Source organism: Lepus europaeus, chromosome 14 (genome assembly GCF_033115175.1).
Source record: "Lepus europaeus isolate LE1 chromosome 14, mLepTim1.pri, whole genome shotgun sequence".
In the NCBI taxonomy this organism is placed as follows: Eukaryota; Metazoa; Chordata; class Mammalia; order Lagomorpha; family Leporidae; genus Lepus; species Lepus europaeus.
This window is the reverse complement of record NC_084840.1, coordinates 91,961,146-91,988,507: the sequence shown is the minus strand read 5'-3', so window position 1 is coordinate 91,988,507 and position 27,362 is coordinate 91,961,146. Positions and strand designations below refer to the sequence as shown.

Here is a 27,362-nt window from a genome sequence, read left to right as displayed (position 1 = left end):
TGGCAACTGATCAAGGCTACATAAGATCACTCCAGGTCTTCCAGCTTCCTGTCACAGGGACTGCTGGGCGGGGAAGGCTTGGCGATCAGGATGGGAAGCGGAAATCAACTGCAGAGGAATGGTCTTCCTTTAATGGCCTCCCCTGTGCCAGCCTCTCACTAGTAGAAGACTCACTGCTCTTCAGGGGGCTGATGAACACCCTCAAACACCAGTCATCCTTCCTGCTCCGTCACGAGCTGAGCCATGAGCACGTCTGAACACACCACTGGGAAGAACAGCGCGTCTTTCCAACACACCTTCAATCTGTCCTGTTAATCCAGGGCAAAACTCACGGGTGAAATTTATATTTTATGCGATTTCTTACAGATTCCATGTAGATTTGGAAACAGACCAAACTTCATCAAACAATAATCTAAAATATTAATTTCAATTAAGCAATCTCCATCTTATGTTAGGCTTTCCCATGTCCTAGTAACAGAACTTATGTCTACTCATTGAGATAAAATTTTCATGTAGTGGACACTTTTTTAGAATTAGTCTGATTTTATGCATGAATTTTGCTCCTTCCATAATTAGAAGCTTACCTGTACACGGATTCATTCTAAAGGTACTCATTTGGAGACAAAAATTTTTTAAATAAGTGATAAAAATTAGACCTATACCATCTTAATCTTGATGTTACTATTAATTCATCAATTTTATAAGATACTTTTACTTATACCTTGTACATTTTTCATTCTATGTAACTTATATAGAAGGGTACTTCAAAAAGTTTATGAAAAATTAAAGGTAATTTTATTTTCATGCAAAAATGTTTGAAATTCACAGTTCATAGTAAGCATTTTTGAAGAATCCTTATATACATGGATTTCACAAATTTTCTGCATCAAAAGTAAACTTCTAATTTCATTTTTCACAAACTTTTTGAAGTACCCTCATTCTTACTAAAAAAAATCTATAAAATTTATAAACAGTTATTTATTTATTTATTTATTTATTTATTGACAGGCAGAGTGGACAGTGAGAGAGAGAGACAGAGAGAAAGGTCTTCCTTAGCCGTTGGTTCATCCTCCAATGGCCGCCGCGGCCAGCACGCTGTGGCCGGCGCACCGCGCAGATCCAAAGGCAGGAGCCAGGTGCTTCTCCTGGTCTCCCATGCGGGTGCAGGGCCCTAGCACTTGGGCCATCCTCCACTGCACTCCCGGGCCACAGCAGAGAGCTGGCCTGGAAGAGGGGCAACCGGGACAGAATCCGGTGCCCCGACTCGGACTAGAACCCAGTGTGCCGGTGCCGCAAGGTGGAGGATTAGCCTATTGAGCCGCGGCGCCAGCCCAGTTATTTATTTCAAATGGGAAAATGGCACTTTGTTTTTCCTTTCATTGACAGAACTGATTCGGCTGATTGGTGTGACAGTAATTACTGGTTTTGCTAATTATGTTATTGGGTAGAAATTTTCCAGAAATGAGATGAACTACTGATCAAAAGGTACTGCATATAGTAAAACAAAAGGATTTTTATTACCAATGTGTTAGCAAGAGACACTGAAATTAGCCATATTTAAATTTTTCCAACCATTTTTGAACTGCTATAGATACTACATGCCTCTTTGTGAGGAAGCAAAGAAACCACAAAACAGGTATCACCGGTCCTTGCTAAGTAAAGTCCTTCTGCACATGTTCAAGGAATCGTGGGACCAAATGATTTTAATGACTGAGAAACAAATCCTTTGTAAGCTAGGTGTTTATAATTTTTGTTTTCAACAAAATTGATGGAGTACTTAACTGAATTGTTAGTTGGCAAGACATTAAAATATTTTTATTGATAATCATAATCCCTGGCATTGAAATACTTCATTGATCAATAACCCTAACTAATAGCATATAGTTCTGAAGCTACATAAAGAATCTAGTAACTCAGCCAGAACAAAAAACCTCCCTTTATTTTACAATAAGGTTATCTCAATGCTAAACAAAAACTGAAATAGAATTATTAAATGCTGAATACTTTTCTTTCTAGAAGTAACATTAAGCTATTGATATATGAAATAACTGAAAAATGTCTCAGCTCTTTTAATCTCATTTCAATAACATTTTAGTAATTATTTATTAAAAATGTAAATATATTTATATTATGACCAACTGTGAACTAATAATAAATGAGAAATAAATCTGGTTTATTTTTTTTGGTCCCTGGAAAGTAAAGAGAAACTTTAATTTCAATTTAAGTACATATCTTCTTATAAAAAATATGCAGTTGATCGAAAATGCCTTCAACCAGGCAACATATGTTGTTAGCATATAATTCTACTGGGTATATGGAATGAAAGTAAGAGTTCAAGGAGTAAACATTATGATGTAATATTTCTGACGATTTCAGGAAGAACTCATTCATATTTCTTAAAAAATGACTCATAGGAGGTATTAAGTTGCCTTAGATTCCACATTTAAGAGTGATACTAAAAATGCCAATGTTTTTAATGTGCCAGAAATTATTCCCAATTACTCACAACTGAAATTAGGAGTTTTGTGAGGCAGTATATACTCAGTTTACATACTAAAAGCTTTGGGGTGTCAGAGCAATACATCTTGGGGTTGTTGTGAAGATTAAATTAACATAGTAATGTGCTTATTAAAACTGCACTTGGCACTTATTAATGCTATGTAACTGTTAGCTATTTTTCTTAAAGCAATCCTGCTAGGCGAACATCATAATATCGCAATGAAGTCTTTTTTCAAAGAAGAAAGAGAGTTAGGAAAGTTAGCTTTCCCGTGACCACAGAGGAAACAAGCACTTATCAGAGCACACGATTGGCTACTAGTGTCTGCTATCAAACTGCAGGCTCTCTCCACTAAACCCCACTCTCCACAGTCTGCATTAGCAATCCCAATTTCAAGCTGAGAACGGGAATTCTGCATTTTTATCCATAAAATATAAAGTATTACACAGTGCATCTTGTGAACATATCAATTGTAAAGCAAATAATTTCCTTAAGACTGATAAACCGGGGCTGGTGTTCCGGTGTAGTGCGTAATGCTGCCATCTATGACACTGTCATTCCATAGGGGCGCCAGTTCCTGTCCGGCATGCTCCAGGACAGGAACTTCTGATCCAGCTCTCTGCCATGGCCTGGGAAAGCGTCCTTGGGCCCCTGCATCACAAGGAGACACCGAGGAAGCTCCTAGCTCCTGGTTTTGGCCTGGCCCTAGCCATTGCAACTTGCATCCATTTGGGAGTGAACCAGTAGAGGGAAGATCTCTCTCTCTCTCTCTCTCTCTCTCTCTCTCTCCTTCTCTCTATGTAACTCTGGCTCTCAAATAAGTAAATAGATCTTTTAAAAAAATTGATAAACTTAATGTTTATATTAGAGATGAGCAAGTATACTGAATAATATGATGATAATTTGGCTTTGTTTTACACATGAAAAACCTCAGAGCTGATTGACAAAGGATAGATTCCTAAGACTATAATCACTGGTCAAATGTAAAATTACAGCACTATAATCATAATTAGAGATGGCAACTATTTGTTATAAATTTTTTTTTTTAGCCAGAAATATTTGTATAAGAGTGTACTTTAGAAAATATGTGGAAGGGCCGGGTTGTGATGAAGCAGATTGTCACTGCTTGTAACGCCTATATCCCATATCAAAATCCCAGTTTAAGTCTCGGCTGCTCCACTTCTGATCCAGCTTCCTGCTAATGAGGCTGGGAAGGCAGCAGAAGATGCCCAAGTGCGTGGACCCCAACAATCCATGTGGGGGACCAGGATGGGGTTCCAGGCTCCTGGCTTCAGCCTAGCCCAGAACTAACGATGGTGACCATTGTACAATGCTTTTATCAGCTTATTAGTCCCTGCAACTCAAGGAAGCAACAAAAGCAAAGGTAAAATATAATTTTAAAGTTTAGCTGCTGGGGCCAGCGCTGTGGTGTAGTGGGTAAAGCCACTATCTGCAGTGCTGGCATCCCATATGGGTACTGGTTTGAGTCCCAGCTGCTCCACTTCCGATCCAGCTCTCTGCTGTGGCCTGGGAAAGCAGCAGAAGATGGCCCAAATCCTTGGTCCCCTGCACCCATGTGGGAGACCCAGAAGAAGCTCCTGGCTCCTGGCTTCGGATCAGTGCAGTTCTGGCCATTGTGGCCAATTGGGGAGTGAACCAGTGGATGGAAGATTTCTCTCTCTCTCTGCCTCTCCTTGTCTCTGTGTAACTCTGACTTTCAAGTAAATAAATAAATCTTTAAAAAAAAAAGTTTAACTGCTTAAAAGCCTTAAAAGTTCAATTTCCATCTCCTTAATGTGACAGTTATTGGAGCTTTAGTACACATTTGCTTATTCCTAACTCCCCACGCTCCAGGAAATAACACAGCAGGCCATCTTCCTGTGGGTGGGGAAGACCTCACACGCTGGCAGCAACTTTGGTTAACATAAGGTTACCCCGTTTCTGGATATGATTTCTTTTCATTTTCTTCGGCAGGGCAGGGGTGGATTATGTACTATTTAGTACTTCAAACTGAAATAATTCATTTCTGTTTACAGTGAAGAGCGAATTGTGAGATAAAAAACTGTGAATGTCTTTTTTGAGAGTATTTTATCTAGAAGGGCAAATGGCCTTCTGTAATTCTGATAACATTCTGAAAAGAGCAACAGAAACACTTTTGTGTTCATTAATATAACCATTCTGCTAATAACAAATACCCAGTTTAAATATTTTATACAATCTGCAGGTTCGCAAGGCAAATATTTGATAATAACATATCTGAATACATTATTCATGCAAGTTACACAAGACCTAGTTCAGAGCAGAATATAAAGTCTTGGGCTATAGGCAAATCATCACATACTCTAGTGTGACTTGGTTAATTTACTCTGTTTAATGGAATGGAATGACAAGTATAGGAGTGCTAATGTTTATATCACAGATGAAAACCTATTTTTACATGTCTTACCCATGATCTACACTCATCGTACATGGTACATGAAAAGATACTTTGTTAGGTTCTATGGAAAATTTCTAAAATGTACTGCAAGGTTAAAAAAAGTATATAGATGTTAAACCACAGAGAAGAAAAAATTTAATTAAAAGTATATGACAGAGGGGTCAGCGCTGTGGCGTAGTAGGTTAAGCCTCTGCCGGTGGCGCCAGCATCCCATATGGGCGCTGGTTCATGACCCGGCTGCTCCTCTTCCCATCCAGCTCTCTGCTAATGGCCTTGGAAAGCAGTGGAAGATAGCCCAAATGCTTGAGACCCCCACATCCACATGGCAGACCTGGAAGAAGTTTCTGGCTCCTGGATTCGGGTAGGCCCAGCTCCTGCCATTGTGGCCATTTAGGGAGTAAACCAGCAGATAGAAGACCTCTCTCTTTACTTCTCAAATAATAAATAAATATTTAACATATATATATATATATATGGGGGCCAGTGTTGTGGTGCAGTGGGTTAATGCCCTGGCCTGAAGTGCCAGCATCCCATATGGGAGCCAGTTTGAGACCTGGCTGCTCCACTTCCAATCCAGTTCTCTGGTATGGCCTGGGAAAGCAGTAAAAGATGGCCCAAGTCCTTGGGCCCCTGCACCTGCTAGGAGACCTGGAGGAAGCTCCTGGCTCCTAGCTTTGAATTGGCACAGCTCTGGCTGTTGCGGCCAATTGGGGAGTGAACCATTGGATGGGATATCTCTCTCTCTTTCTCTCTCTCTCTGTGTAACTCTGTCTTTCAAATAAATAAATAAATCTTTAATATATCTATATGACAGAAGTATCTAGGTTATGGTTGAATATACAAAACACAATTATCCTAATGTTTTAATAATTTAGAACTCATTTTTGAAGTTTACATTCTAACTGTTCTAGTTGACTTAAGGGACATAATAAGAAGTGTCCAGCATTACCATATGTGAGATTGGATTTCAGTTTTCCACTCACTCTGTGGTCCTTAAAGCTGACCTGAATCCTTCCCAGGGGAAGAGCCTTAAGTCTCAGGGAGCAAGGACTTTCAGTCACCCAGAGGCCAGTTTCCTCGTTTCCCACCACTCAACTTTCATTTTTGCCTCTGGCAATCACAGGAATCCCACGAGAAGATCCTGCTTTCCTTGTCTGCTTGGCCATGTTCACACCACTCCTGAACGTGCATGGTTCTCATCTGGTTCTAGCCCTGGTGTCTGCCCTTCTCTCTCTGCTCTCCATCTGTGGGCAAGTCACTGTACACCCTGGTAGCGGACACCGAAACCCAGAGGAGTCAGAGGTGCGTTTTTATAGCTTAGGTTAGAAAAAAACTGGTAGAAGTTCAAATTCTCACTCAAAATCTCATTTTTTGGATTATCTATAGATTATAATCATCACCCTCATTGAATGGAAAATATTTTGTATCTGCACATTTATATTGTATTTAAAGAATACTGACTTGTAATTTTTTTATGTAGTATATCACATGCCTAAGTCCTTGAACATTTAAGGAGGCCAAGATAAAACAGGAGGCAACAGACCAATTCAGGACCCACAAATGCAGAACCAGTGGTACAAAAGCCCTCCTTCAAAGAGTGCAGAATCAAAGAATGGCAGCAGAGTACCTGTACATCCTGCTCCATCGGCCTGAGCTTCAGGCCCCAGGATTTCTGACCCTTCCTTTCCTGCTGAAACCAAAGAACAAGAGATTAAAATAGATCCTTGTGTCACAAACATTTCAACTTCTAGAAATCTGAAAAGGAAACTTCCAGTTCACATTCTAGTCTTGTTTCCTTTTATAAACTTGATAATGTGGCTACCTGCAGACAATTTTATCAAGTTCACAAAGGCATTTTAGAGAGCAAAATCAGTGCAGATTTAGATATAGTTCTGGAATTATTCATATATTTGAATGACAGGCTGAGTAACTGGTATCCAAAATGCGTGGCACCAAGAATGCTTTTGTTTTGGTATTTTCAGACTTTGGAATATTTGCATGTATGGAATAAGCTACTGTGGGATGGGCCCTAATTCTAAACATGAAATCCATTTATACTTCACATACATGCTACATGCATAGCCCCAAAGTAACCATAGAATACTCTTAGTGTGCCTCCATTGAAATATTTAGGGGGCTGGTGCTGTGGCGCAGTAGGTTAACCCTCCGCCTGTGGCACTGGCATCCCACATGGGCACCATTTCTAGTCCCGGTTGCTCCTCTTCCACTCCAGCTCTCTGCTGTGGCCTGGGATAGCAATGGAGGATGGCCTGAGTGCTTGGGCCCCTGCACCTGCATGGGAGACCTGGATGAAGCTCCTGGCTTTGGATCAGTGCAGTTCCGGCCGTTGCGGCCATTTGGGGAGTGAACCAACAGAAGGAAGACCTTTCTCTCTCTCTCTCTCACTGTCTGTAACTCTACTTGTCAAATAAATAAATAAAATCTTAAAAGAAATATTTAGAGGGCTGGCACTGTGGTACAGCAGATTACACTGCGTCCTGTGTGGCCAGCACCCCTTGTAAGCACCGATTTGAGTCCCAGCTGCTCTGCGTCCAATCCTGTGCTAATGGCCTGGGAAAGCAGCACAAGATGGTCCAAGTACTCAGACCCCTGCCAGCTATGTGGGAAACCCAGGTAGAGCTCCAGGCTTCTGGCCCCAGCCTGGCCAAACCTTGGCTATTGTGGTCATTTGGGGAGTGACCCAGCGGATGGAAGTGCACTCACGTGCGCTCTTTAACTCGGCCTTTCAAATAAATCTTAAAAAAATAAAAATTTTGTTTTTACTCTATTTGAAAGGCAGAGAGACACAGAAAGAGACAGAGACAGACAGACAGCAATCTCCCATCTGCAGGTTTACTCCTCAAATGCCCACAATACCTGGGGCTGGGCCAACTTGAAGCCAGGAGCAAGGATCTCAGTCCGGGTTTCCCGTGTGAGTGGCAGGGACCCCTGTGTCTGCTACCTCCCAGGTGCGCATCAGCAGGTAGCTAGAATTCAAAGTGGAGTTGGGACTCAAACTCAGGCATCTGGATATGGGATGCAGGCATCCCAAGCTGCACCTGCATTTTGACTTTGATATGTCACATGAGGTCAAGTGTGGAATTCTCCATGGCATCAAGGGGGCATTCAAGAAGCTTCAAATTTTGGAACATTTTGTATTTCAGATTTTCAAAATAGGGATGCTCAATTTGTTTAAGCAAACTAGGATTTTAGCAGTACTATAGAACAGCTCTTTCTTTATTTTTTTTATTTTGACAGGCAGAGTGGACAGTGAGAGAGAGAGACAGAGGGAAAGGTCTTCCTTTGCCGTTGGTTCACCCTCCAATGGCTGCCACGGCCGGCACACTGTGCTGATCTGAAGCCAGGAGCCAGGTGCTTCTCCTGGTCTCCCATGGGGTGCAGGGCCCAAGCACTTGGGCCATCTTCCACTGCCTTCCCAGGTCACAGCAGAGAGCTGGCCTGGAAGAGGGGCAACCGGGACAGAATCTGGCACCCCAACCAGGACTAGAACCCGGTGTGCCGGCGCCACTAGGCGGAGGATTAGCCTGTTGAGTCACGGCATCGGCTAGAACAGCTCTTTCAACAGGTGGTAGGATTTTCCTCCATTTCTTCTGCAAAGAATAAATTTCTATGTTCTAGGTACTGCACTAAATGTTTATAAACAAATCTTTTAACTTATAGAACAGTTTATGAGTTATACAAGAAAAAAAAAACTTTAGGCTTGGAGAAGTTAAGTAACTTGCCCATCGACTCACAGCTATTTGGTAGTAAAAGCAGAAACTGAACACGGGTCCAACTGCCTACAGAGCTCAGTTTTATACCCTGGTAGTCTCACCAGAGTACCAGGAAATCAGAACAAGGCTGAAGAGGATGTCACTGTGTCCAGAATAAACGCTTTAGGGCACCAGATTTTCTCTTTTCTCTATTAAGTATTCTAACTCCCGACAAATAGTAATACGTAATAACAGGGATACTAATAAATATCTTAATTTTAAATTTAAAAAGATCATCTTTCTTTTTAAAGAAATCATTACTTCATTAATTTGAGAGGCAGAGACAGAGTGAAAGCTTCTATTTGCTGGTTCACTCCCCAGATGTCTGTATCAGCCAGACCTAAGCCTTAGACAGCAAGCCAGGCACTGAAACTCCAAGCTTGCCAAGCCTGCCATATGGGAGCAGGGATCCAAGCACGCAAACCATCCCATGGTGCGCATCAACAGGAAGCTGGAATTGGGAGTAGAGTCAGGACTCAACCCAGGCACTCTGATTTGGGATGCTGGTATCCTAAGCCACGGCTTAACTGCTGTGGCAAACGCTTGCCCCACCATGAAACATTTTCAGATGGCTGGGATCCTCCCTTGCCGCCTCTGTGTTTACAGTGGGCTCATTAACCTCCACAGAACAGTTCTAGAGTGAATATTTTGTATTACAAGTAAATGCATACTTTTTGGCAAGCAGAAAATATGTTTCAATATTCAGGTGAATTTTATTTATTATAATAATTAATTAAAAACATGTATATATCAAAGGCACGAAGGAGTTAAAAACTGATCTTTTTAAACTACAGCAGAGTATCTGTCAGAATTATGTCAGAATACTTACAAAGTCATACTAAACAAAGTGTCGCTACCTGCACCTCAATCAATCCCACTGAAGATATCAGTCAGAAATTCTGACTTTGATTTCAACTAAGTTGGAGCACTCATTAAGTACAGTCTTGCATTGCATTACCGCATGTACTTCTCCAGTGCTCTGGATTGCTGGGTGAATTTATCCACCAGATTTCCTTTGCTCATTAATTTTTATACTAATACTTAAAGATGATCACTATACTAAAATAGTTCCAATATGCGCACAGATTGTTAGATTAACATAAAAAACACTTTGCAAAGTCAAAGTTGATGAGAGTAATTCCTGCTGAAGAATTCTCATTTTATATTTCCCAGCAGCAAGCTGACAATATAAAAATCCTGGCTCTGTGTTACAATACTGTAGGACGTGCCTCAGCGTTTGCTGAGGGTCTGCAAACCTCTAACATTTCCCCTTCCCCACTCTAAAACATCCACTTAAACTGAACTAATAAACAGCAGGCCTGCTGGGTAATCAGGGATAGTAACAATTACCTAATACTGTACATCTGGCTCTTTGTTTCTCCTCAAATGAAAGTCAAAACAGGGAGTTACCACTTGCTAGGTGGAACACGACACTGACACTACAACCACACTCATAATGACACTCTGAACACGGACCTTCCCATTTATAATGACTACAGTTAAATAGAAACTCTACTCTGATTACATGATGGCCTCATTTCTTCATCCCTCCACACTCTGTTGGGATCACAGCTAGGCTCTCTAGGTGAGCATGCGACAGCCTTCAGATAGGGGCCCACACTCAGTTCCCAACATTTCAAAGCTAGAAGTTTCTACAGTTTCTCCCACTATTGGTGGTGAAGTTGAACACAGTTACTAGAGCAGTGCAGCCCAGCGAGAAGAGCGAATGTGCCAACGCTGCCCTGTACCAGGAATACACTTCTTCACTGCCCAAAGTGCCCCCAGGACCTGGCTCCTTCCTGCTCAGCACGACGGTGGGCTGTCAGTATTTTTCCAGCAGCTTCTCCTTTATGTGTTCTGATCCTACTTCTAGTTCAGGAAAGCAACGGGATGTAAATGAGTAAAAACTACTGGACCTAATATTCTTTTCCCCATAAGACTTAATAACAACAACATGTGATGATTACTTGACCTAAATGCAAATGAAGAGGGAACATAAGAATATTCCTAAGGCCTTTGCCAAATTTCAAAGCAAATATATAAATGACAAAACTCCTGAATAATAAAACACTGTTTTGTTTTTTTTTTCTCAAATGCTGGTAAAACACAGCCTAGAAAATAAGTCAGGGAATACGGCTCAGCAATAAAAAGGGGGAAGAAAACCTACTGGTATGTGTAACAACCTAGCGAATCCATAAGAAATTATGGACATTACATACTGCCTGACTTCATTCATGTAACGTTCTTGAGAACTCACAAAGTTGACAACAACAGAGAACAGCCATCAGAGACTGGGCAGACAGGCAGGAGAAAAGTGGGTGTACAGAAGGAACCCAGGGAACTGTGCGGAGACTGAACTGTTCTGGATCCTGACAACCACATCCGAGTCCATGCTCTGCATCTGTCTATTGTGGTTTTGCAAGATGTTACCCCTGGGGGAGCTGGGTAAAGAGTACACAGGATCTCTGCATGATTTGTGAATCTGTAACTATTTGTGAATTACTTGATAATCTACAACTATCTTCACATGAACAACTTAATTTTAAAAATAGGTCAAAGGCAAGTATCACAAATTTAGATCAAAAGAGATAGTGCTTGTTCATTTTAGCCATAAGATGGAATTCCAAGTTGAAAAAAGATGGCAAATGCAATTCATTTTGATTAAAAATCTAGGCAACTTATTATCAATTGCAGGATAAAACAGTTTAAAATACAAGACTAATTGTTTAGCACATGTGCTAAGTTATAAGACTTGCCTTTTTTTTTTTTTTTTTTTTTTTTTTTTTTTTTTTTTTTAGTTATAGTTGAGGTTGGAGTGGGGAGAGAGAGAAAAACACAGATCTTCCATCCGCTGGTTCACTTCACAAATGGCTGCAATGGCAGAGGCTGGGCAAGGACGAAGCCAGAGCCAGGAGCTTCATCCAGGTCTTACACATGGATGCAGGGGCCCAAGGACTTGAGCATATTCTGATGCTTTTCCCAGGTCATTAAGCAGTATCCAGGACTCGAAGTTGCACCCATATGGGATGTCGGTGTTACAGGTGGCAGCTTAACTTGTTACTGCCACATCTCTGGCCCCACATTTTTTACATTTGTATCAATCAGTGTATTTCTAGTCACTTCAAATATGCTCATGGGACTATTTTATAGCAATCTCTAATAAGACACAGTAAGGAGCACAATGATTCAGATTTCCTTTCCTGGTTATTAGCCTTCTCTCAATGCATGTTCTGTTATTCCTACTCCACTATCCTTGCTACACGAAAATTACCCACAAAATTATTCCAAAAAGGAAAGTTACCTAAACCCACACGTGAACACATTTCTGAATTCAAATTTAAAAGTTAAAACTTTGACTAGGGATGAGAAGTTTCCGAGTACTTTGCTACATAGCTTCATCCCCTTTCCCTTCTGTGTCTTCCAGTTTCGACATATTACATGAGGTTGAGCATTCCCAATCAAAAAACCTGAAATCCAGGATGACCCGAATTTTGCACTGCAAAAGCTGTACAAACTGAACTGATTATGGAATCACAAGCTACAAGCTGGTTGGAGCTCAGGGCTGGAATACAACTGGGTAAGTTCTCTGGTAAATCAAAAGCATCAAAAACTCTCTACAAGATTTAAATGAGACCAAGACTCTTATAATATAGTATTCAAAACGTCCAAGATACAAATCAAAATTACTTGGCGGAGGAAGAACCAGGAAAGTCTCAGCTTGCATGGGGAAAGATGATCAAAACACGACAACACTGAAGACACACAGACGTCAGAATTACCAGACATTTAAGGCAGCAGTTGGAAAAATGTCCCAGAGGTAAGGACGAATATTCTTTAAAATAATGGAAGACAGACAGCCTCAGCAACTTCTTGACAAATGTAAGATGTAAATGAGGACTAAAAGGAGATTTTAGAACTAAAATACAACAACAACAAAGTCTACAAATCACTGGATGAGCTTAATTGCCAAGTGCAGATGAAAGAGAAGAGAGCAGTGACCCTGTCAGCCAAGTCAATAGAAATTATCCAATTTGAAGAACAAAGAGTAAATGAGTTTCCTTGTTTAAATAAACAATCTCAGGGACGTGTGGAACAAAAATAAAATATCTAACACTTATGTCACTGGAGTACCAGAAGAGAACATGGTGCAGAAAAATATTGGAACAAATAGTTCCGAAGACCTTCCCATACGTCACAGGAGACATAGCCAATAGATTCAAGAGGTTCATCGAGCCTCCAACAGACAGATACCCCCAAATCTAGGCCCACATCTGCCACTCCAATGATGAAAGCCAAAGGTAAAAAGGAAAATTCTAAAAAGAACCAGAAGAAACGATTCATAACTCTAATGGAGCCATGATGTTAGAGACTATAGATCTGTCATCAGAAATCATGGATTTCACAAGGAAATAAAACATTTTTAAAGTGCTCGAACAACAAAAATTGTAAACTCAAAATTTGTTAACCAGCGAAATATCCTTCAAGAATGAAGATAAAATCAAGACAGCCCCAGGTGAAGGAAAAGAGAGGTCTCTGCCAGCAGACTGGTTCCAAAACAACTGCTAAAGATCGTTAGAAAAGTGAAATTACATCTGAGACACTGAAAATGTCAGGAATGAGACTACAACAAAATGATACAGTCTATATGGCAACTGCAGAACAAAGGAAGGACAACAGTGAGACATGAAGAAGTGAGGCTTCTACATTCCACTTGGAGTGGTAAAATACTAAGTAGACTGTAAACAGTCAGGTAGCAAAATTATAATCCACACATCAACCACCCAAAACCCATGAAAGGTTGTAATAAAAGTTAATTGATCAAAATGGAATATTAAAAAATAGTCCATGAAATAAAAAAAGTTAGGAAGAAGGCAAATAGAAAAAAAGAAAAAACTTCAAGATGATAAAGCAAACTATAAACATAAAAATTATATTAAATATAAATGGCCTAAACAAGTCAATGAAGGAAGAGATTCTGTTGAAATAGATGAAACACACACACACACGCTGCATCTACAAGACAAAAAATTCATTTGAAATGTAATAATATAGATGAGTTAGTCAGAGAATGAAAAACTGTATTATACTACTCAAATACTAATCAAAAGATAGCTGAAGCAATCATACAAATATCAGACAAAGAACTCTGAAGCTAAGAAAATTAACGGGGATAAAGAGAGCCACTGGACAATGATAAGAGGGTCAATTTCCTAAGAAAACACAACAGTCTTAAATATAATAGATTGGAAATAGAGACAAATCCACAATTATTACTGCAGATTTCAATATTGATTCACACAGTATGTAGACAAAAAATCAGAAAGGATGTAGAACTAGGCAACACTAGTCCAGTTAATAGCTGTAGAACACACCCAACTCAACAACAGAATTCATACTCTTTTCAAGCATACAGAACATTCTTGACACATCATATCCAAGGTTATAAAACCAAAAAAAAGGCATATAAAGTACATCTTCTGACCCAAATTACCTTAAAGTATGTCAATAGTATAAAGACGACCAAAAAAAAAAAAAAAAAACCACAAAAAACAAACAAACAAAAAAACAAAAACAACCTCCAAACACTTGGAAATTAGCGTACTTCTAAAGAATGCATGAATCAAAGAGGAAAAGGAAAAAAAAAATCAAAATTAGTCAGGTGGACAAGTTATAGCACTAAAAGCATGTGTTATAAAACAATGTCTCAAAAATTCTAAGCTGGGGCCAGTGCTGTGGCATAGCGAGAAAAGCTGTCACCTGTAGTACCAGCATCCCATATGGGTACTGATTCGAGTCCCGGCTGCTCCACTTCCAATTCAGCTCTCTGCTAAGGCCTGGGAAAGCAGCAGAAGATGGCCCAAGTCCTTGGGTCCCTGCACCCACGTGGGAAGACCAGGAGGAAGATCCTGGTTCCTGGCTTTGGATTGGCACAGCTGTGGCCATTATGGCCAATTGGGGAGTGAACCAGCGGATGGAAGACCTCTCTCTCTCTCATTCTCTCTCTCTGCCTCTCCTTCTCTCTCTGGAAGATCTCTCTTTCTCTCTCTCTGCCTCTCCTTCTCTCTCTGTGTAACTCTTTCAAATAAATAAATAAATCTTTAAAAAAAAATTCTAAGCTGTCATGTCCATAAATAAATAAATAAGTAATGAGGAGCAAAATGAACTCAGAGCAAGTGAAAAGAAGGGAGTAGTAAAGATCAGAAATCATTAAATGTTAACACAGAAAAAGAGAGGAAGATCCAGGAAACAAGTGAAGTCAAGCAATATAGAAGAAGAAAATGACCAAGCGAAGCTTTCTGCTGAATCAATGTTGGTTCAGTATCTAAACAGTGACTAACACTTCTGTATGAACAGGCCAAAGAAGCAAAGCCACATGATCATTTCAATTGATGCAGAAAATGCAGTCGGAAAAATACATCTATTTATGGTAAGAACTCTCAGCAAACTAGGAGTAGAGGGGAACTTACTCAATTTGATAAAGGATATCAACAATAAAACCACAGGTATCCTTCTTTAAGTACTGAATGCTCCCCACTAAGACTAGAGAAAAACACAGGCATATCCACCACCACTGCTCTTAAGGTTTTCAGTAAGGGAAAACAAATAACAGGCACACACATTAGAAAGGAAGAAATAACACTACTCTTGTTTTCAGAGGACAAAGTCGTCTTCATAAATATCCTAAGAAATATCCCCAAATTGACTAAAAGTACAAAGTGAATTCAGAAAGTACACAGAATACCAAGTCAGCACACAAAAATAAACCATATTCACATTGTTATATGCTAGCAATTAAAATTGGAATTTGGAAATTAAGAAAGAAAAAGCCAAGTCATTCATGATAGTTCCTTTTTTCCTAAAAATAAATACAAAGATGTAACTCTGACAAGTGACAATGACTTGTATTCTGAAACTCAAAACACTGAGTTAAAAAATCAAAGATGACAAAAATATAGATATATCATATTCATGAATTGGAAGGCTCTTTAATATAACATGTGAATTCTTCCCAAACTTATCTATAAATCAATTCAAATAAAAATCTCAACAGCATTATTTCCAATATAAATAACATTATTCTAAAATATAAAGGAAAGGCAAAGCAACTACAATTGTGAAAACAATTTTTAAAAAGCAAAATAAACTAACTGGCCAATTTTAAGGCTTACAATAAAACTATATGATTATTGGCAAAGCTTCAGGTATGGTGATCAACACAGTAAAAGAGAACTGAAGTGGACTCACATAAACAGACAATTTCTGATGCAGACAGACAGGTAGTTCCATAAAGAACAGTTTTCAACAAACAGTGTAGGAACAACTGGAGATTCATATTAAATCCCTGACTCACAACTTCACATCTCTTTAAAAATATTAACCCAAGGTGGATCACAGATCTAATTTAAAAAGTGAAGCAAGCAAGAGAGAAAATCTAAATGATCTTGAGTAAGCAAAGAATTCTTGTGCTCAACATCAAAAGCACTACCCATAAAAGGAAAAACTGGACAAAGCAGACCTCAAAATTAAACTTCTGTTCTATGAGACACTAGGATGAGAGAAGGAAACAGCAAGCTAGACCAGAAGATACTTCCTACGATTATAAAGAACTCTCAAAATTGAATAAAACAACTGAACTAGAAAACACACGGAAGTAGCGAACAGACACTTCACTGATAAGATCTGCAAATTTAAATAAAAAGTATACTCATTTTGCAAACACTTCTGAAGAATGGCTAAAGTGAAAACGCTGACAAAGTCCAATGCTTATGGGGATGTGGAGAAACTGGACCTCTCAAACATCACAGGTGAGGTGGTGCAATCACCCTGGAATACAGCTTGGACATTCCTGAAAACATTAAATATACTCTAAGTATACCACACAACAATCCCATTTCTAGGTGTTTATCCTAAAGAAGTGAAAACTTGGATTCATAACCTCCCCAAAACACTGTATACCAATCTTGGTAGCAACTTCATTCACAATATATATAAAATGTGAACAGTCCAAATGGATATACTGTGGGATCTCCAGATGATGGAATTCTGTTCAGAAATAAAAATGATCAAACAATTGATGGATGCAATAACTTGAATGAATAGAAAAGACACACCGAGTCAAAGAGGCCATTCATACCATGTTTCACACAGTATGATTTCATTTTTGTGACATTCTCAGAAAGACAGAACTATAATGACAGAGAATATAGACCATGGTTGCTAGAGTCTGTGGTTCGTGACGGGTATGACTAAAAAGGAGGCACTTCTTTGAGCCCTCTGGTGATAGAGCTGTTCTGTGTCTTGCTTGTGGCAGCTGCCGTGTAAGTATGTGTGTGTGTGTGCGTGTGTGTGTGTGTCTGCACATTAAAGCCCACAGAAAGAGATACCAACAAAGAAAAACTTAATCTTATTGTATTTTTTTTTTTTGACAGGTAGAGTGGACAGTGAGAGAGAGACAGAGAGAAAGGTCTTCCTTTACCGTTGGTTCACCCTCCAATGGCTGCCACGGCCGGCGCACCACGCTGATCTGAAGCCAGGAGCCAGGTGCTTCTCCTGGTCTCCCATGCGGGTGCAGGGCCCAAGCACTTGGGCCATCCTCCACTGCCTTCCCGGGCCATAGCAGAGAGCTGGCCTGGAAGAGGGGCAACTGGGACAGAATCGGGCACCCCGACTGGGACTAGAACCCGGTGTGCCGGCGCCTCAAGGCGGAGGATTAGCCTGTTGAGCCACGGCGCTGGCCAATCTTATTGTATGTTAATCCTAGAAAGATTCCTAAGTTCTTAACACTTAGCTAAGTGGAAATTCACTTTTCTAGTTCAAGGTGCTACCTAATTCTGTAAGTGGAAATCTACAAGAGTTAGAATGTAGACTTTTAAAACTTTTGATGTTTCATACTCAATTATTTGATATCAACTGGTAATGAATATACCTTTGTACTTTTGTATTTAATCAATTGATAGAGTGAAAGGGAAGTCAAACCCAGAAACCCTGTGAGTGCTTTTCGGGTCCATGGCATGTCTGATCTAGTCCCTGGGTTCCACGTCTGTAAAACGAGGACATCCCCGACAAGCGCTGCTTTGAAGACTGACTGGGCACGCACACAAAGCATTCAGTTCAGTGCCTATTCCCCGCCAAGTGCTGAGTAGTGACCATCTATCATTCTGCATTTGACAAAGATATACTAATGGCTTTGTGACTATTAAAATTATTTTTAGTACACATAGGATTTAGAAATTATCTGACCTCAAATTAATGCACTAAATTTTAAGAGCAGAGCACAAGTGGGTTGAAAGTTACAGGAATGATTTAATTAAATCAGCTACTCATCTGCTCCTTCCTCGGGAGCCTACCAGGAGTGGAAATTGTGCTAAGTGCTTAACACACAATTGACGGGACTTTACCACTAACCTCAAAGAACAGTTTAAGGTAGGAGACGGACAATTACTACACATTCAAGCTCTGCAACAAGAGGCATGCCACTAGGCTGCATGATAACCCAATTACCTTCTTGTTTCTATAATTAACTTGTTCTGAAGGATCTAAGAGACAAATTCTTAGCATAATAGTGACAATGAGTAAGATAATCTAAGTAAATAACATTCATTTTCAATTACCCATGTGCCTTTATTATTGTGCTAGCAAGGAACAAATGTCATTTTCTTAAAAGACTAAGAATAAATAAGCTTGCTAAGCATTTTACCATCAATTAGTTGAGCAAAATATCACAAGTTCTGAGTCCTTTGTGTGATTTATGGCAGTAACGAGTCTACCAGCCTAACTTCATAGCACCTGGCTCAAACCTCAGTTCCCACTCCCAGTGGTGACTCTGGCATATGAACTGATGTGTTTTGTTCCTTTGTTTCTGAACCTCTAAAAAACGGCTGAATAACCTACCTCACCGTGATATAATGCTATTTTGATTAATAATATAAACTACACTTTAGAATGTTACTTGGCTCATATAAAGTGCTCAGGAAAAGTCATCTGTGACGACTGTTAATACCAGCTAGCGATCTGTGGGTTGACAGGTAGCTGTAAGCACTCTGCAGATGTGAGTACGATACAGACCTGGAGCTGGGGAAATCATCTTGGATTATCATATACACTCTTACAAGTGGAAGGAAGGGAGGCAGACGCCTTCCAGGATGGGACGGAAGAAGCAGAACGTGGAACATGAGACAGGCCTGCTCTACTCTGATGGCTTTAAAGACTGAGAAAGGGGGTCAGAACCCAGTGCAGGGACCCTCTAGAAGCTGAGAATGGCCCTTGGTCAGCAAAGGAAAGGGGTCCTTGTACAACCAAAAGAAATCTGATTTCAGTCAACATCTGAGCGGACAAGGCAATCGGTCCTTTTTGTGAGCTTGTAGAAAGGAAGGCACCGATTTCAGGCTACTGAGCTATTGGACACTCATCACTTACAGAGCTGCAAGACAAGATTTGTGTTGCTGGAACCACTGAGTGTGTGGGAGCTTGAAAGGGCAGCAACAGAAAACCAACTCAAGTTGTTACGGACTTTGAGAGAGGGGACGAGAATGATGACGACAGCTGTTCGCCTGTGAGCTGCAGAAAACATAGCTGTGTCGAGGCCAGCACTGTTTACTTTGGGCTGCTTTAGTGTCAGCGAAAGCTAGGAATCTGAAATCCACCCATGATCGAGTGACTGCTGGATCCTAGCCTCGCTAAATTCCACAGACATGCTAACTGTTCCTAAGACATTTCCATATGGAGGGGCACTGAGACTATGACAAATCTGCCTCCCTATCGCTCCCTATCGCATTCCATGTATGGATGGTACAGTCATGTATTACACATATTATATATACATCCAAGGTTATGTTTTCAGATATACTAATGCAACCCAAGAAAAAAAGAATTCTGCTTCATTTTGATCAGAATTTTTTTTAAAAAAACTTTTCATTTTGGAAGTTTTAGACTTCTATGGAAGTTGCAGAAATAGAGCAGTGTTCCTGTGTCCTCTTCTCCCATCCCATGGAGAGCGTGTGACACGGTCATCCCACTCCTGCAATGGAGAACGTGACAGTAGCACCGGCACAATACCACCAGCTAACCTGCACACCTTCTTCCACTTTCGCGTTTCTTCCCCGGCTGGGAAGCTGTACATCATCCCACAGTGCACCTGTCCCCACAGCATCCTCCAGAGTATGGCCACCCAGTCTGGCGGACTTGGAAGAAGCTACTTTAATCCTTCCTTGTAACCTGTGACCCTGACTCTCCCGGAGAGCCCTGGACCCTTACTTTGTAGCATGTTCCTCAACTTGGTTTCTTTGATGTTTCCCAATGATCTGATTGAGGTTATTATGCATTTTGAGTAAGGTTACCACTGAAGTCTATATATTATACCAATGGAACATGATACGTCATTGTCTCATCACTGGTGATTTTACCTTGATTAACTGGTTGAGATGTCAGCCAGGCTTCTTCAGACAACTTACAATCACCTTCTTTGTAATAAATGATTTACCTTGTGAGAAGTGTCTTTTTTTCTCGTTTTACCCACTGGTTTTACCATACATAGATGATTCTGGCTTGCAGCAATGATTACCATGGTTTTTTGTTTTTTTTTTTTCCATCTATGGGTAAGTTTCTGCTTTCCCAATCACTTATTATTTTATAATTGGAATTCCATTTGAGCTGCCCCTTATCTTTCATGTATTTATTTGAGTATTTATATCAATATGGATACGTGAATATTTATCGTATTCTATGGGTTATAATCCAATGCTATCCTTTTTCTATTGCTAAAATTGTTGCAGATTTGGCTATTGGGAATTCATCCGTGCTGGCTCCTATGTCTTTCTTAAATGATCTCAAACTTTTCATTTATATTTGTTTATTTACACTTACTATTCCAGGCTTATCTTGGATTTCCCCTGTCCTGGCTCTGGAGCCAGCCATCTCTTTAAGGAGTCTTTTATTGGGGAGTGAGATTTGAATGCCAGACCTGGGCATAACAGGCTCACTGCGTCCACATTTTCTCAGCAGAGCTAGGAAATACATTCATGTACACTAACATTTACATGGCCCAGTTGCATTTCTGCAACTAGTTTTGTTTTTTTTTTTTAATATATCTTAAGAATCCTGAGTGCATACTGGGAATCTGTAATGCCAATCAAACTCCCAGGGTTTACTTTAGCCTTCTCTGACTCCCTTATTTGTAACTTCTTTCTCTGACAATGAGAAACTTAGGTCTCGTAATTACCACCAATGTATTTTCTTATTTGTCCAATTTCAGTATGTACATAAAGTAGTTTCTGAATAACCCAAATCTCTGAAAACCAGAGGGATGATGGGTATGGGGCCGTAGGCATGGGGGGAGGGCCGACACTTCTCTGAGTACATTGTCTTGCACAGCTTACCTATATAAACACGGCAATGTTTTCCATACACAAAACATTGATAAATAATTTAAATCATCCAGCAGACAGGGAGAAAGGAAAAAATTAGATGTAAACAGTAATAGATGAGTACAGCTAATACAATCGATGTGTAGAAGACAAGAAATAATCTAAGTAATGTTGGAAAACACCATTTTAACCAAGAACTGTATGCAGTATACACTAAGCAGCAACTTTGTTTGATAGGGAATTTGAAGAGCAGAGCGCACAGCTCAGGCTCAGCACTGTGGAGGAAGCCAACTCCTTCGTCAGCACAGCCTCGGACCACTCAGAAGTACTGGGATATCAGCGGTGTGCATTGAGTGCAAATGGAAGGGGATTTCCACACGGACAGAGCTGAAAATATCCGGTGGGGTCATCAGGCCCAGAGTTTTCATTTTACAGATTTACAAGTGGAACCTAGAGACACCAGCAGAGTGAAAAGCAGAGGCACGCCCTGAGTTTTTTCTGGGTACGACTCCAGAGAGGAGGTTCCGAGTACCATGTAGCACAATGACGACAGTGACTGATGCGTTCTTGGTATAGATTAATGACAGTATTTTATTATACCTTATGCACGAGAAAGCCTTATTACATTACATTGCCCTGGAATTTTGGTAAACATGTAAATTTCTAAAGTCTTAAAAACATCAGGTGAGAAAAACGTTACTCTTATCTGAAGTATTTTTAAACTCACAAATTTCAACATATTAAGAAACAGCTAGCACACTGAACTACGTCATAGCATCAGGTTAGTTTTACATGCATGCTTTCACACCAAAAGCACGGAGGGCCTTTAACACAGGTGTCTCAAAAGTTAAGGGTATCTATGTTGAAAAGGCCTAACTGACACAAGCGTGAGAGTTTTTGGCTGAACTGCAGGAAGATCTTTTAAGTTGAATATAGATATGTTGGAACCCAGCCAAATCATACTTCCTTCCTACAAAGAAAACTTAAAGGCAATAATATTTTAAAATAAGCACTTAATTATTCTAAAAGTTTTACTGTTCATAGTTAACATGTCCTAGTTACTTAATATCTACAGTAAAAGTATTGCTTCTTCCAAATAATCCTTTTAAGAGCTTGATCCTTATTTGAGATTTCATTCCGATAAGAATATACTTTTGTAAAGGTACTCATTGCACACTTAACATTTCAACAGCATGTTCTGTTTCCCAGCATAACTTAGGTCGTTGATTTAAATGACGCCATGGAGCTGTGACTAGCTTTGTGTGCTGGTCTCCAGCATAGCTGACAGGCAGTAGCAGCTCTGTGTGTTGTCCCCTTTCTTACGTGGCGTGGCTTCCTTTGGCTCAGCAGTGTCAAAGGGCGTTGGCTTTACTATCCCTTGCTCATCTTCAAATATCTCAATGAACACCCTTCACTGAGCAACAGGCTTCTGAAATTCCTCCTGAAAACCCAAGTTGGCGTTCCTCAGTGCCGCCTCCTCCTCAGCCAGAATCTGCTGCTCGCACCTTCCAACAGCATAGGAATGTACGTCTTCATGTCTTCTTGAAATTATGGTGCTGATGTGACTAAGACACCCTACAGTGCTTACTTATTTCTTTTATAAGGAGTAGTAGTTGGTTGTCAGCATGCACAAAGAGAAAAGGAAACAAAAACAGCATGCAGGCAGGTTTGAATCAAAGAAGAGAAGCTGAACATAACGGCAAATACTGTGGAGATCCATTAAGCACTCCACTGTCTGTCCTACAGAGCGAGCTCCTCCTGTGCTGACTCGAGTTCTGTTTGTGATTCATGGATCAACTTGAGGGGCCAAAGACAACTCAAGAACCGCAAGTGTTCCCATTGGGTCTGCAGTCTCATTACATAAATGGTCAACTGAATGAACGACTAAGGTAACAGTAACCAACTAAGCGAAAGTCTGACTGAGTACTCACCTTGCTACTCACAAACTAAAACACATCTACGAAGGATTCTGAATCCACGCTCCAGCAATAAGCCCTGGCTGCCTCACATCCCTGATCCACGCTGCAAGTTTACCGTGCTCCTTTTTACATCAGTGTTTTGAATTTTGTAAGGGAGAAGCTTTTTTTGTAACTGATGGGATGCCAGAATTAACTTGATTTGTTGCTTTTAATGGATGATATTGACACTCTTATTTCAGCCAAAATTGTTTCATCAAAGGGACATAGTTTTGTATTTATTGGTTTGTTCTGTTGGTCAGGCAAGAATGTTTTAAATATAGTTAGATACTGGGGGCCAGCGCCGTGGCTCACTTGGTTAATCCTCTGCCTGTGTGCTGGCATCCCATATGGGCGCCGGTTCTAGTTCAGGTTGCTCCTCTTCCAGTCCAGCTCTCTGCTGTGGTCCAGGAGGACAGTGGAGGCTGACCCAAGTGCTTGGGCCCTGTACCTGCATGGGCGACCAGGAGGAAGCATCTGGCTCCTGGCTTCGGATCAGCACAGCACTGGCCATGGCGGCCATTTGGGGAGTGAATCAATGTAAGGAAGACCTTTCTCTCTGTCTCTTTGTCTATAACTCTGTCAAATAAATAAATAAATAAATATATAGTTAGATACATAAACCCTTATTACTTTTTAAATTATGTGAGGGAAATCCTAACATTAGCACTTTAGGTAGGGTTAGAAATGTGTATGATTTGTGAAAGTCATGTAACCTCAAATAGATATTTTTTTCTTTAGATGAGTTTTAAGTAATTTTCAGTGCCGAAGAATACACTGTACAGTTGGCACCACGGCTCACTAGGCTAACTAATCCTCCACCTGCGGCGCTGGCACCCCGGGTTCTAGTCCCAGTTGGGGCGCCAGATTCTGTCCCAGTTGCTCCTCTTCCAGTCCAGCTCTCTGCTGTGGCCCAAGAAGGCAGTGGAGGATGGCCAGGTCCTTGGACCCTGCACCCTCATGGGAGACCAGGAGGAAGCACCTGGCTCCTGGCTTCGGATGGGCGCAATGTGCCAGCTGCAATGCACCAGCCACAGTGGCCACTTGGGTGAACCAACGGAAAAAGGAAGACCTTTCTCTCTCTGTCTCTCTCTCACTAACTCTGCCTGTCCAAAAAAAAAAAAAAAAAAAAAAAAAGGAGAGAGAGAGAGAGAGAGAAAAGAATACACTGTACAATGTAATACATGTTGAATAAGTAATGGCTCAAATGAAAATAGTTACATGAAGGCAGACTTAATGTGCACTTGTGTCTATGAGTTGGGTATCATATTTACCATAAGGTTTGGTCAAATACAACTCTTTAGGTGGCTTCCACACAATACAAAATATTATATTTCCCACACTGGTTTCATTAATTTTATCTGCTCCTATTTAAAATCTTTCTTGTCTGAACTATGCTACATAATAAACTCTAGAGGAGAAGGAAATGTTATTATATGAGGGGTATTAAAAAGCTCATGGAAAATACGTATTACGAGGAAACCATTCACGGACTTCAAAATGTTTTGCACTAAAATACATTTATTTTAATTCCACTTTCCCACAAACTTTTTGAAGCTCTCCTGTACATACCCATGTTTTGACTTTTTCCATTGTTCTTACTTCCTTCCTGTTCCACCATTCTTCCTTCTTTATTTTAAAAAAATCATCTCTTTTCTGTTTAGAGAGCTCCTTTTAGCCATTCATTTAGGGAACATTGTCTTAAAGACATGAGTGTTATCTTATGTGAAAATATTCTGATTTCTTCTTAATTCTTGAAGGATATTTTCTCTAGATACACATTCTAGATTGACAGTTCTTTCAGCATTTTGAATTTTTTTTAAAGATTTTTATTTATTTATTTGACAGGCAGAGTTTACAGATAGTGAGAGGGAGAGACAGAGAGAAAGGTCTTCCTTCCATTGGTTCACTCCCTAATGGCCGCCATGGCCAGAGCTATGCCGATCCAAAGCCAGGAGCCAGGAGCCTCTTTCCTGGTCTCCCATGTGGGTGCAGGCACCCAAGCACTTGGGCCATCCTCCACTGCCCTCCTGGGCCATAGCAGAGAGCTGGAGTGGAAGAGGAGCAACCGGGACTAGAACTTGGCGCCCATATGGGATGCCAGCGCCGCAGGTGGGGGATTAACCTAGTGCGCCACTGTGCCGGCCCCCATTTTGAAATTTTTTTTAAAAATTTATTTATTTATTTATTTGAAAGGCAGAGTTACAAAGAGAGATAGTGAGAGACAGAAAGGTATCCTCCATTTGTTGGGTCACTACCCAAATGGCTGCAATGGCCACATATGGGTGAGGCTGAAGCCAGGAGCCAGGAACTCCATCCAGGACTCCTATGTGTATGTGGGCCATCTTCCACTGCTTTCCCAAGTGCATTAGCAGGGAGCTGGATTGGAAAGTGGAGCATCTGGGACTTGGACTGGCCACTCATATGGGATGCAAGAATTGCATGAAGTGGCTTACCCCGCTATGCCTAAAGTGTACTATTTCCTGCTGGCCTCCATGGTTTCTTCTGAAAATTTGCTGTCATTCAAATAGTTTTTTTTTTTTCCAAAAGGAAATTATGCATCATTTCTCTTCCTCCTTCTGCCTTCAAGATTTTTTGTTTGTCTTTAGTTACCTGACATGTGCCTGCTAAGCATCCTTGGCATGCATTTCTTTGGGTTTATCTCTCTTGGGGGAAGCTCCACTCTCTTCCTTCTTTTCTGGAACTGCAATGACAGTAACTACTAGGTCTGAACGGGTTGCTCAAACTCTGCTCTTTGTTCCCAGCGCATTTCCTCTCTGGTTTCAGACTGGGTAGATTCTATGGTTCCACCTCCAACTTCACTGATCCTTCCCTCTGTCCTTCCATTCTGCTACTGAGTCCATCTGCTGAGTTCAGAATTTTTTAGTTATTAATTATAAAATATACATTTAATGCTTATTTTATGTTTCCTGCTGTCTTGCTGGGCTGTCTTTGGTTCACAGTTGTCTGCTGAAGCATTTTTATCATGCTTGCTTTAAAAATCCGTGTCAGACAATTCCATCAGCATCACTTCACGGTGTGTATCTGCTGACTGTCTTCAAATTCAAGTTGCTTTCCCAGTTCCTGGTAGGACGAGTGATTCCTAAAGGGAAACTCGGCATTTTAGTGATGACTGAAGGAGACAGAAGCACTGGGTGCTCATTCAGTCTTGTGTTCTCGCAGGCCTTGTCACACGGCTCTGCATCACAGCAAGCAGGCGTGACGCGCAGCGTCTCCCTCTGCTCCTGCTGCCTGCCTGCATCGAGGGCCTGCCCGTTCCTGCTAAGCAGAGCTGAGATGCAGGCTCCCACTGGTCCATGACAGCGTCCTGGCCGGGAGGAAGGGTGCCCCGTTACTGCTTCCCAAGTGGCTCCCTCCGACACGGCGGTGGGTTGTCCCTGCATTACCTCTGTGTCATGGTGGAAGCCCTGCCTCCCTCTGGACTTCCTCTAACGAGCTCAGCAGAAATGGGGAGGGATGCCTTGTGACCACCAGGCATGGGTACGATGTGAGCTCAGGTTTTCCACTGACACGGAGGGAGGCCGGGGAGCCTCCTGCGACTGCTTCTGCTTGGGAGAGTGAAGTCCCAGCTCCCTCACTGACCATGCCTGGCGCCACTGTGCTGGGCAGCTGGGATACTTTACTGTAGCAAGGCTGGACGTCTACGCAGGGCTCCTGACTCAGCCTTTGCTGGGAACAGTGAGGAGTGAGGCTGCATTTTTCCCACGGTATCTGGCTACAGAGGAGCAGTTATGGTCTAGCTTTCTGTGTCATGAGGCTGGTCCTTTGGCTAGAGACAACAGACTTTTCTTGAGGTTTTGTGTGTGTGTTGTGTGTGTGCACCTGTTGAGGTTTCTGAGTTGCTGGCTTCTGCGGCAGCACCACGTCTGATCTGAGAGATATAGAAGCTAAAAGAAAATGGAATCCACTGCCAGGTCACCAGTTGGCTTCTCAAGTCCCTCGCCTGTCGGCCATCTTTTCTCCACCTTTCAGAGTCTTGGGTTTGCCCAAGATTTTAGCGGAACTCAGAGGGGAGAATCAGGAAAAGCACCTGTATTTCCAGAAGCAGAAGTCTCTAGTTCTTTTAGACACAGTTCATAAAGGGCTAAGGTGATTAACTTATCTCACTGCTTCCTGTATGGCTTATATATTTTGGCCACTTCAAAAAGTATGGAAAATCAAGTTACATCTATTTTGGTGGAAAAAAAGTGGAACTCAAGCTTAGTTTTTTTCATAAGACAAACCTTCTACAAACTTTTTGATGACCTTGTACACAAAGAAAACATTTTAATCTTTTTAAACTGTTTGCATTCTCTGCTTATGTTTAATATAAAAAGA

The 27,362-nt window shown here is 41.0% G+C and overlaps 1 protein-coding gene across 3 annotated transcripts in view; it reads right to left on the bottom strand.

The window, feature by feature from the left end:
• ZEB1 (zinc finger E-box binding homeobox 1) overlaps positions 1–27,362 on the bottom strand; it is a 199,663-nt gene that overhangs the window by 28,171 nt on the left and 144,130 nt on the right. The window contains exon 3 of one of the 3 annotated variants that reach the window (XM_062211130.1): positions 6,562–6,624. The exons of 1 other annotated variant lie outside the window; for it this stretch is intronic. In XM_062211130.1, coding sequence (XP_062067114.1) covers positions 6,562–6,624 — 63 coding nt within the window. The remainder of the gene's footprint in view (positions 1–6,561; positions 6,625–27,362) is intronic. One more of the 3 variants, XM_062211131.1, reaches the window with a different exon arrangement.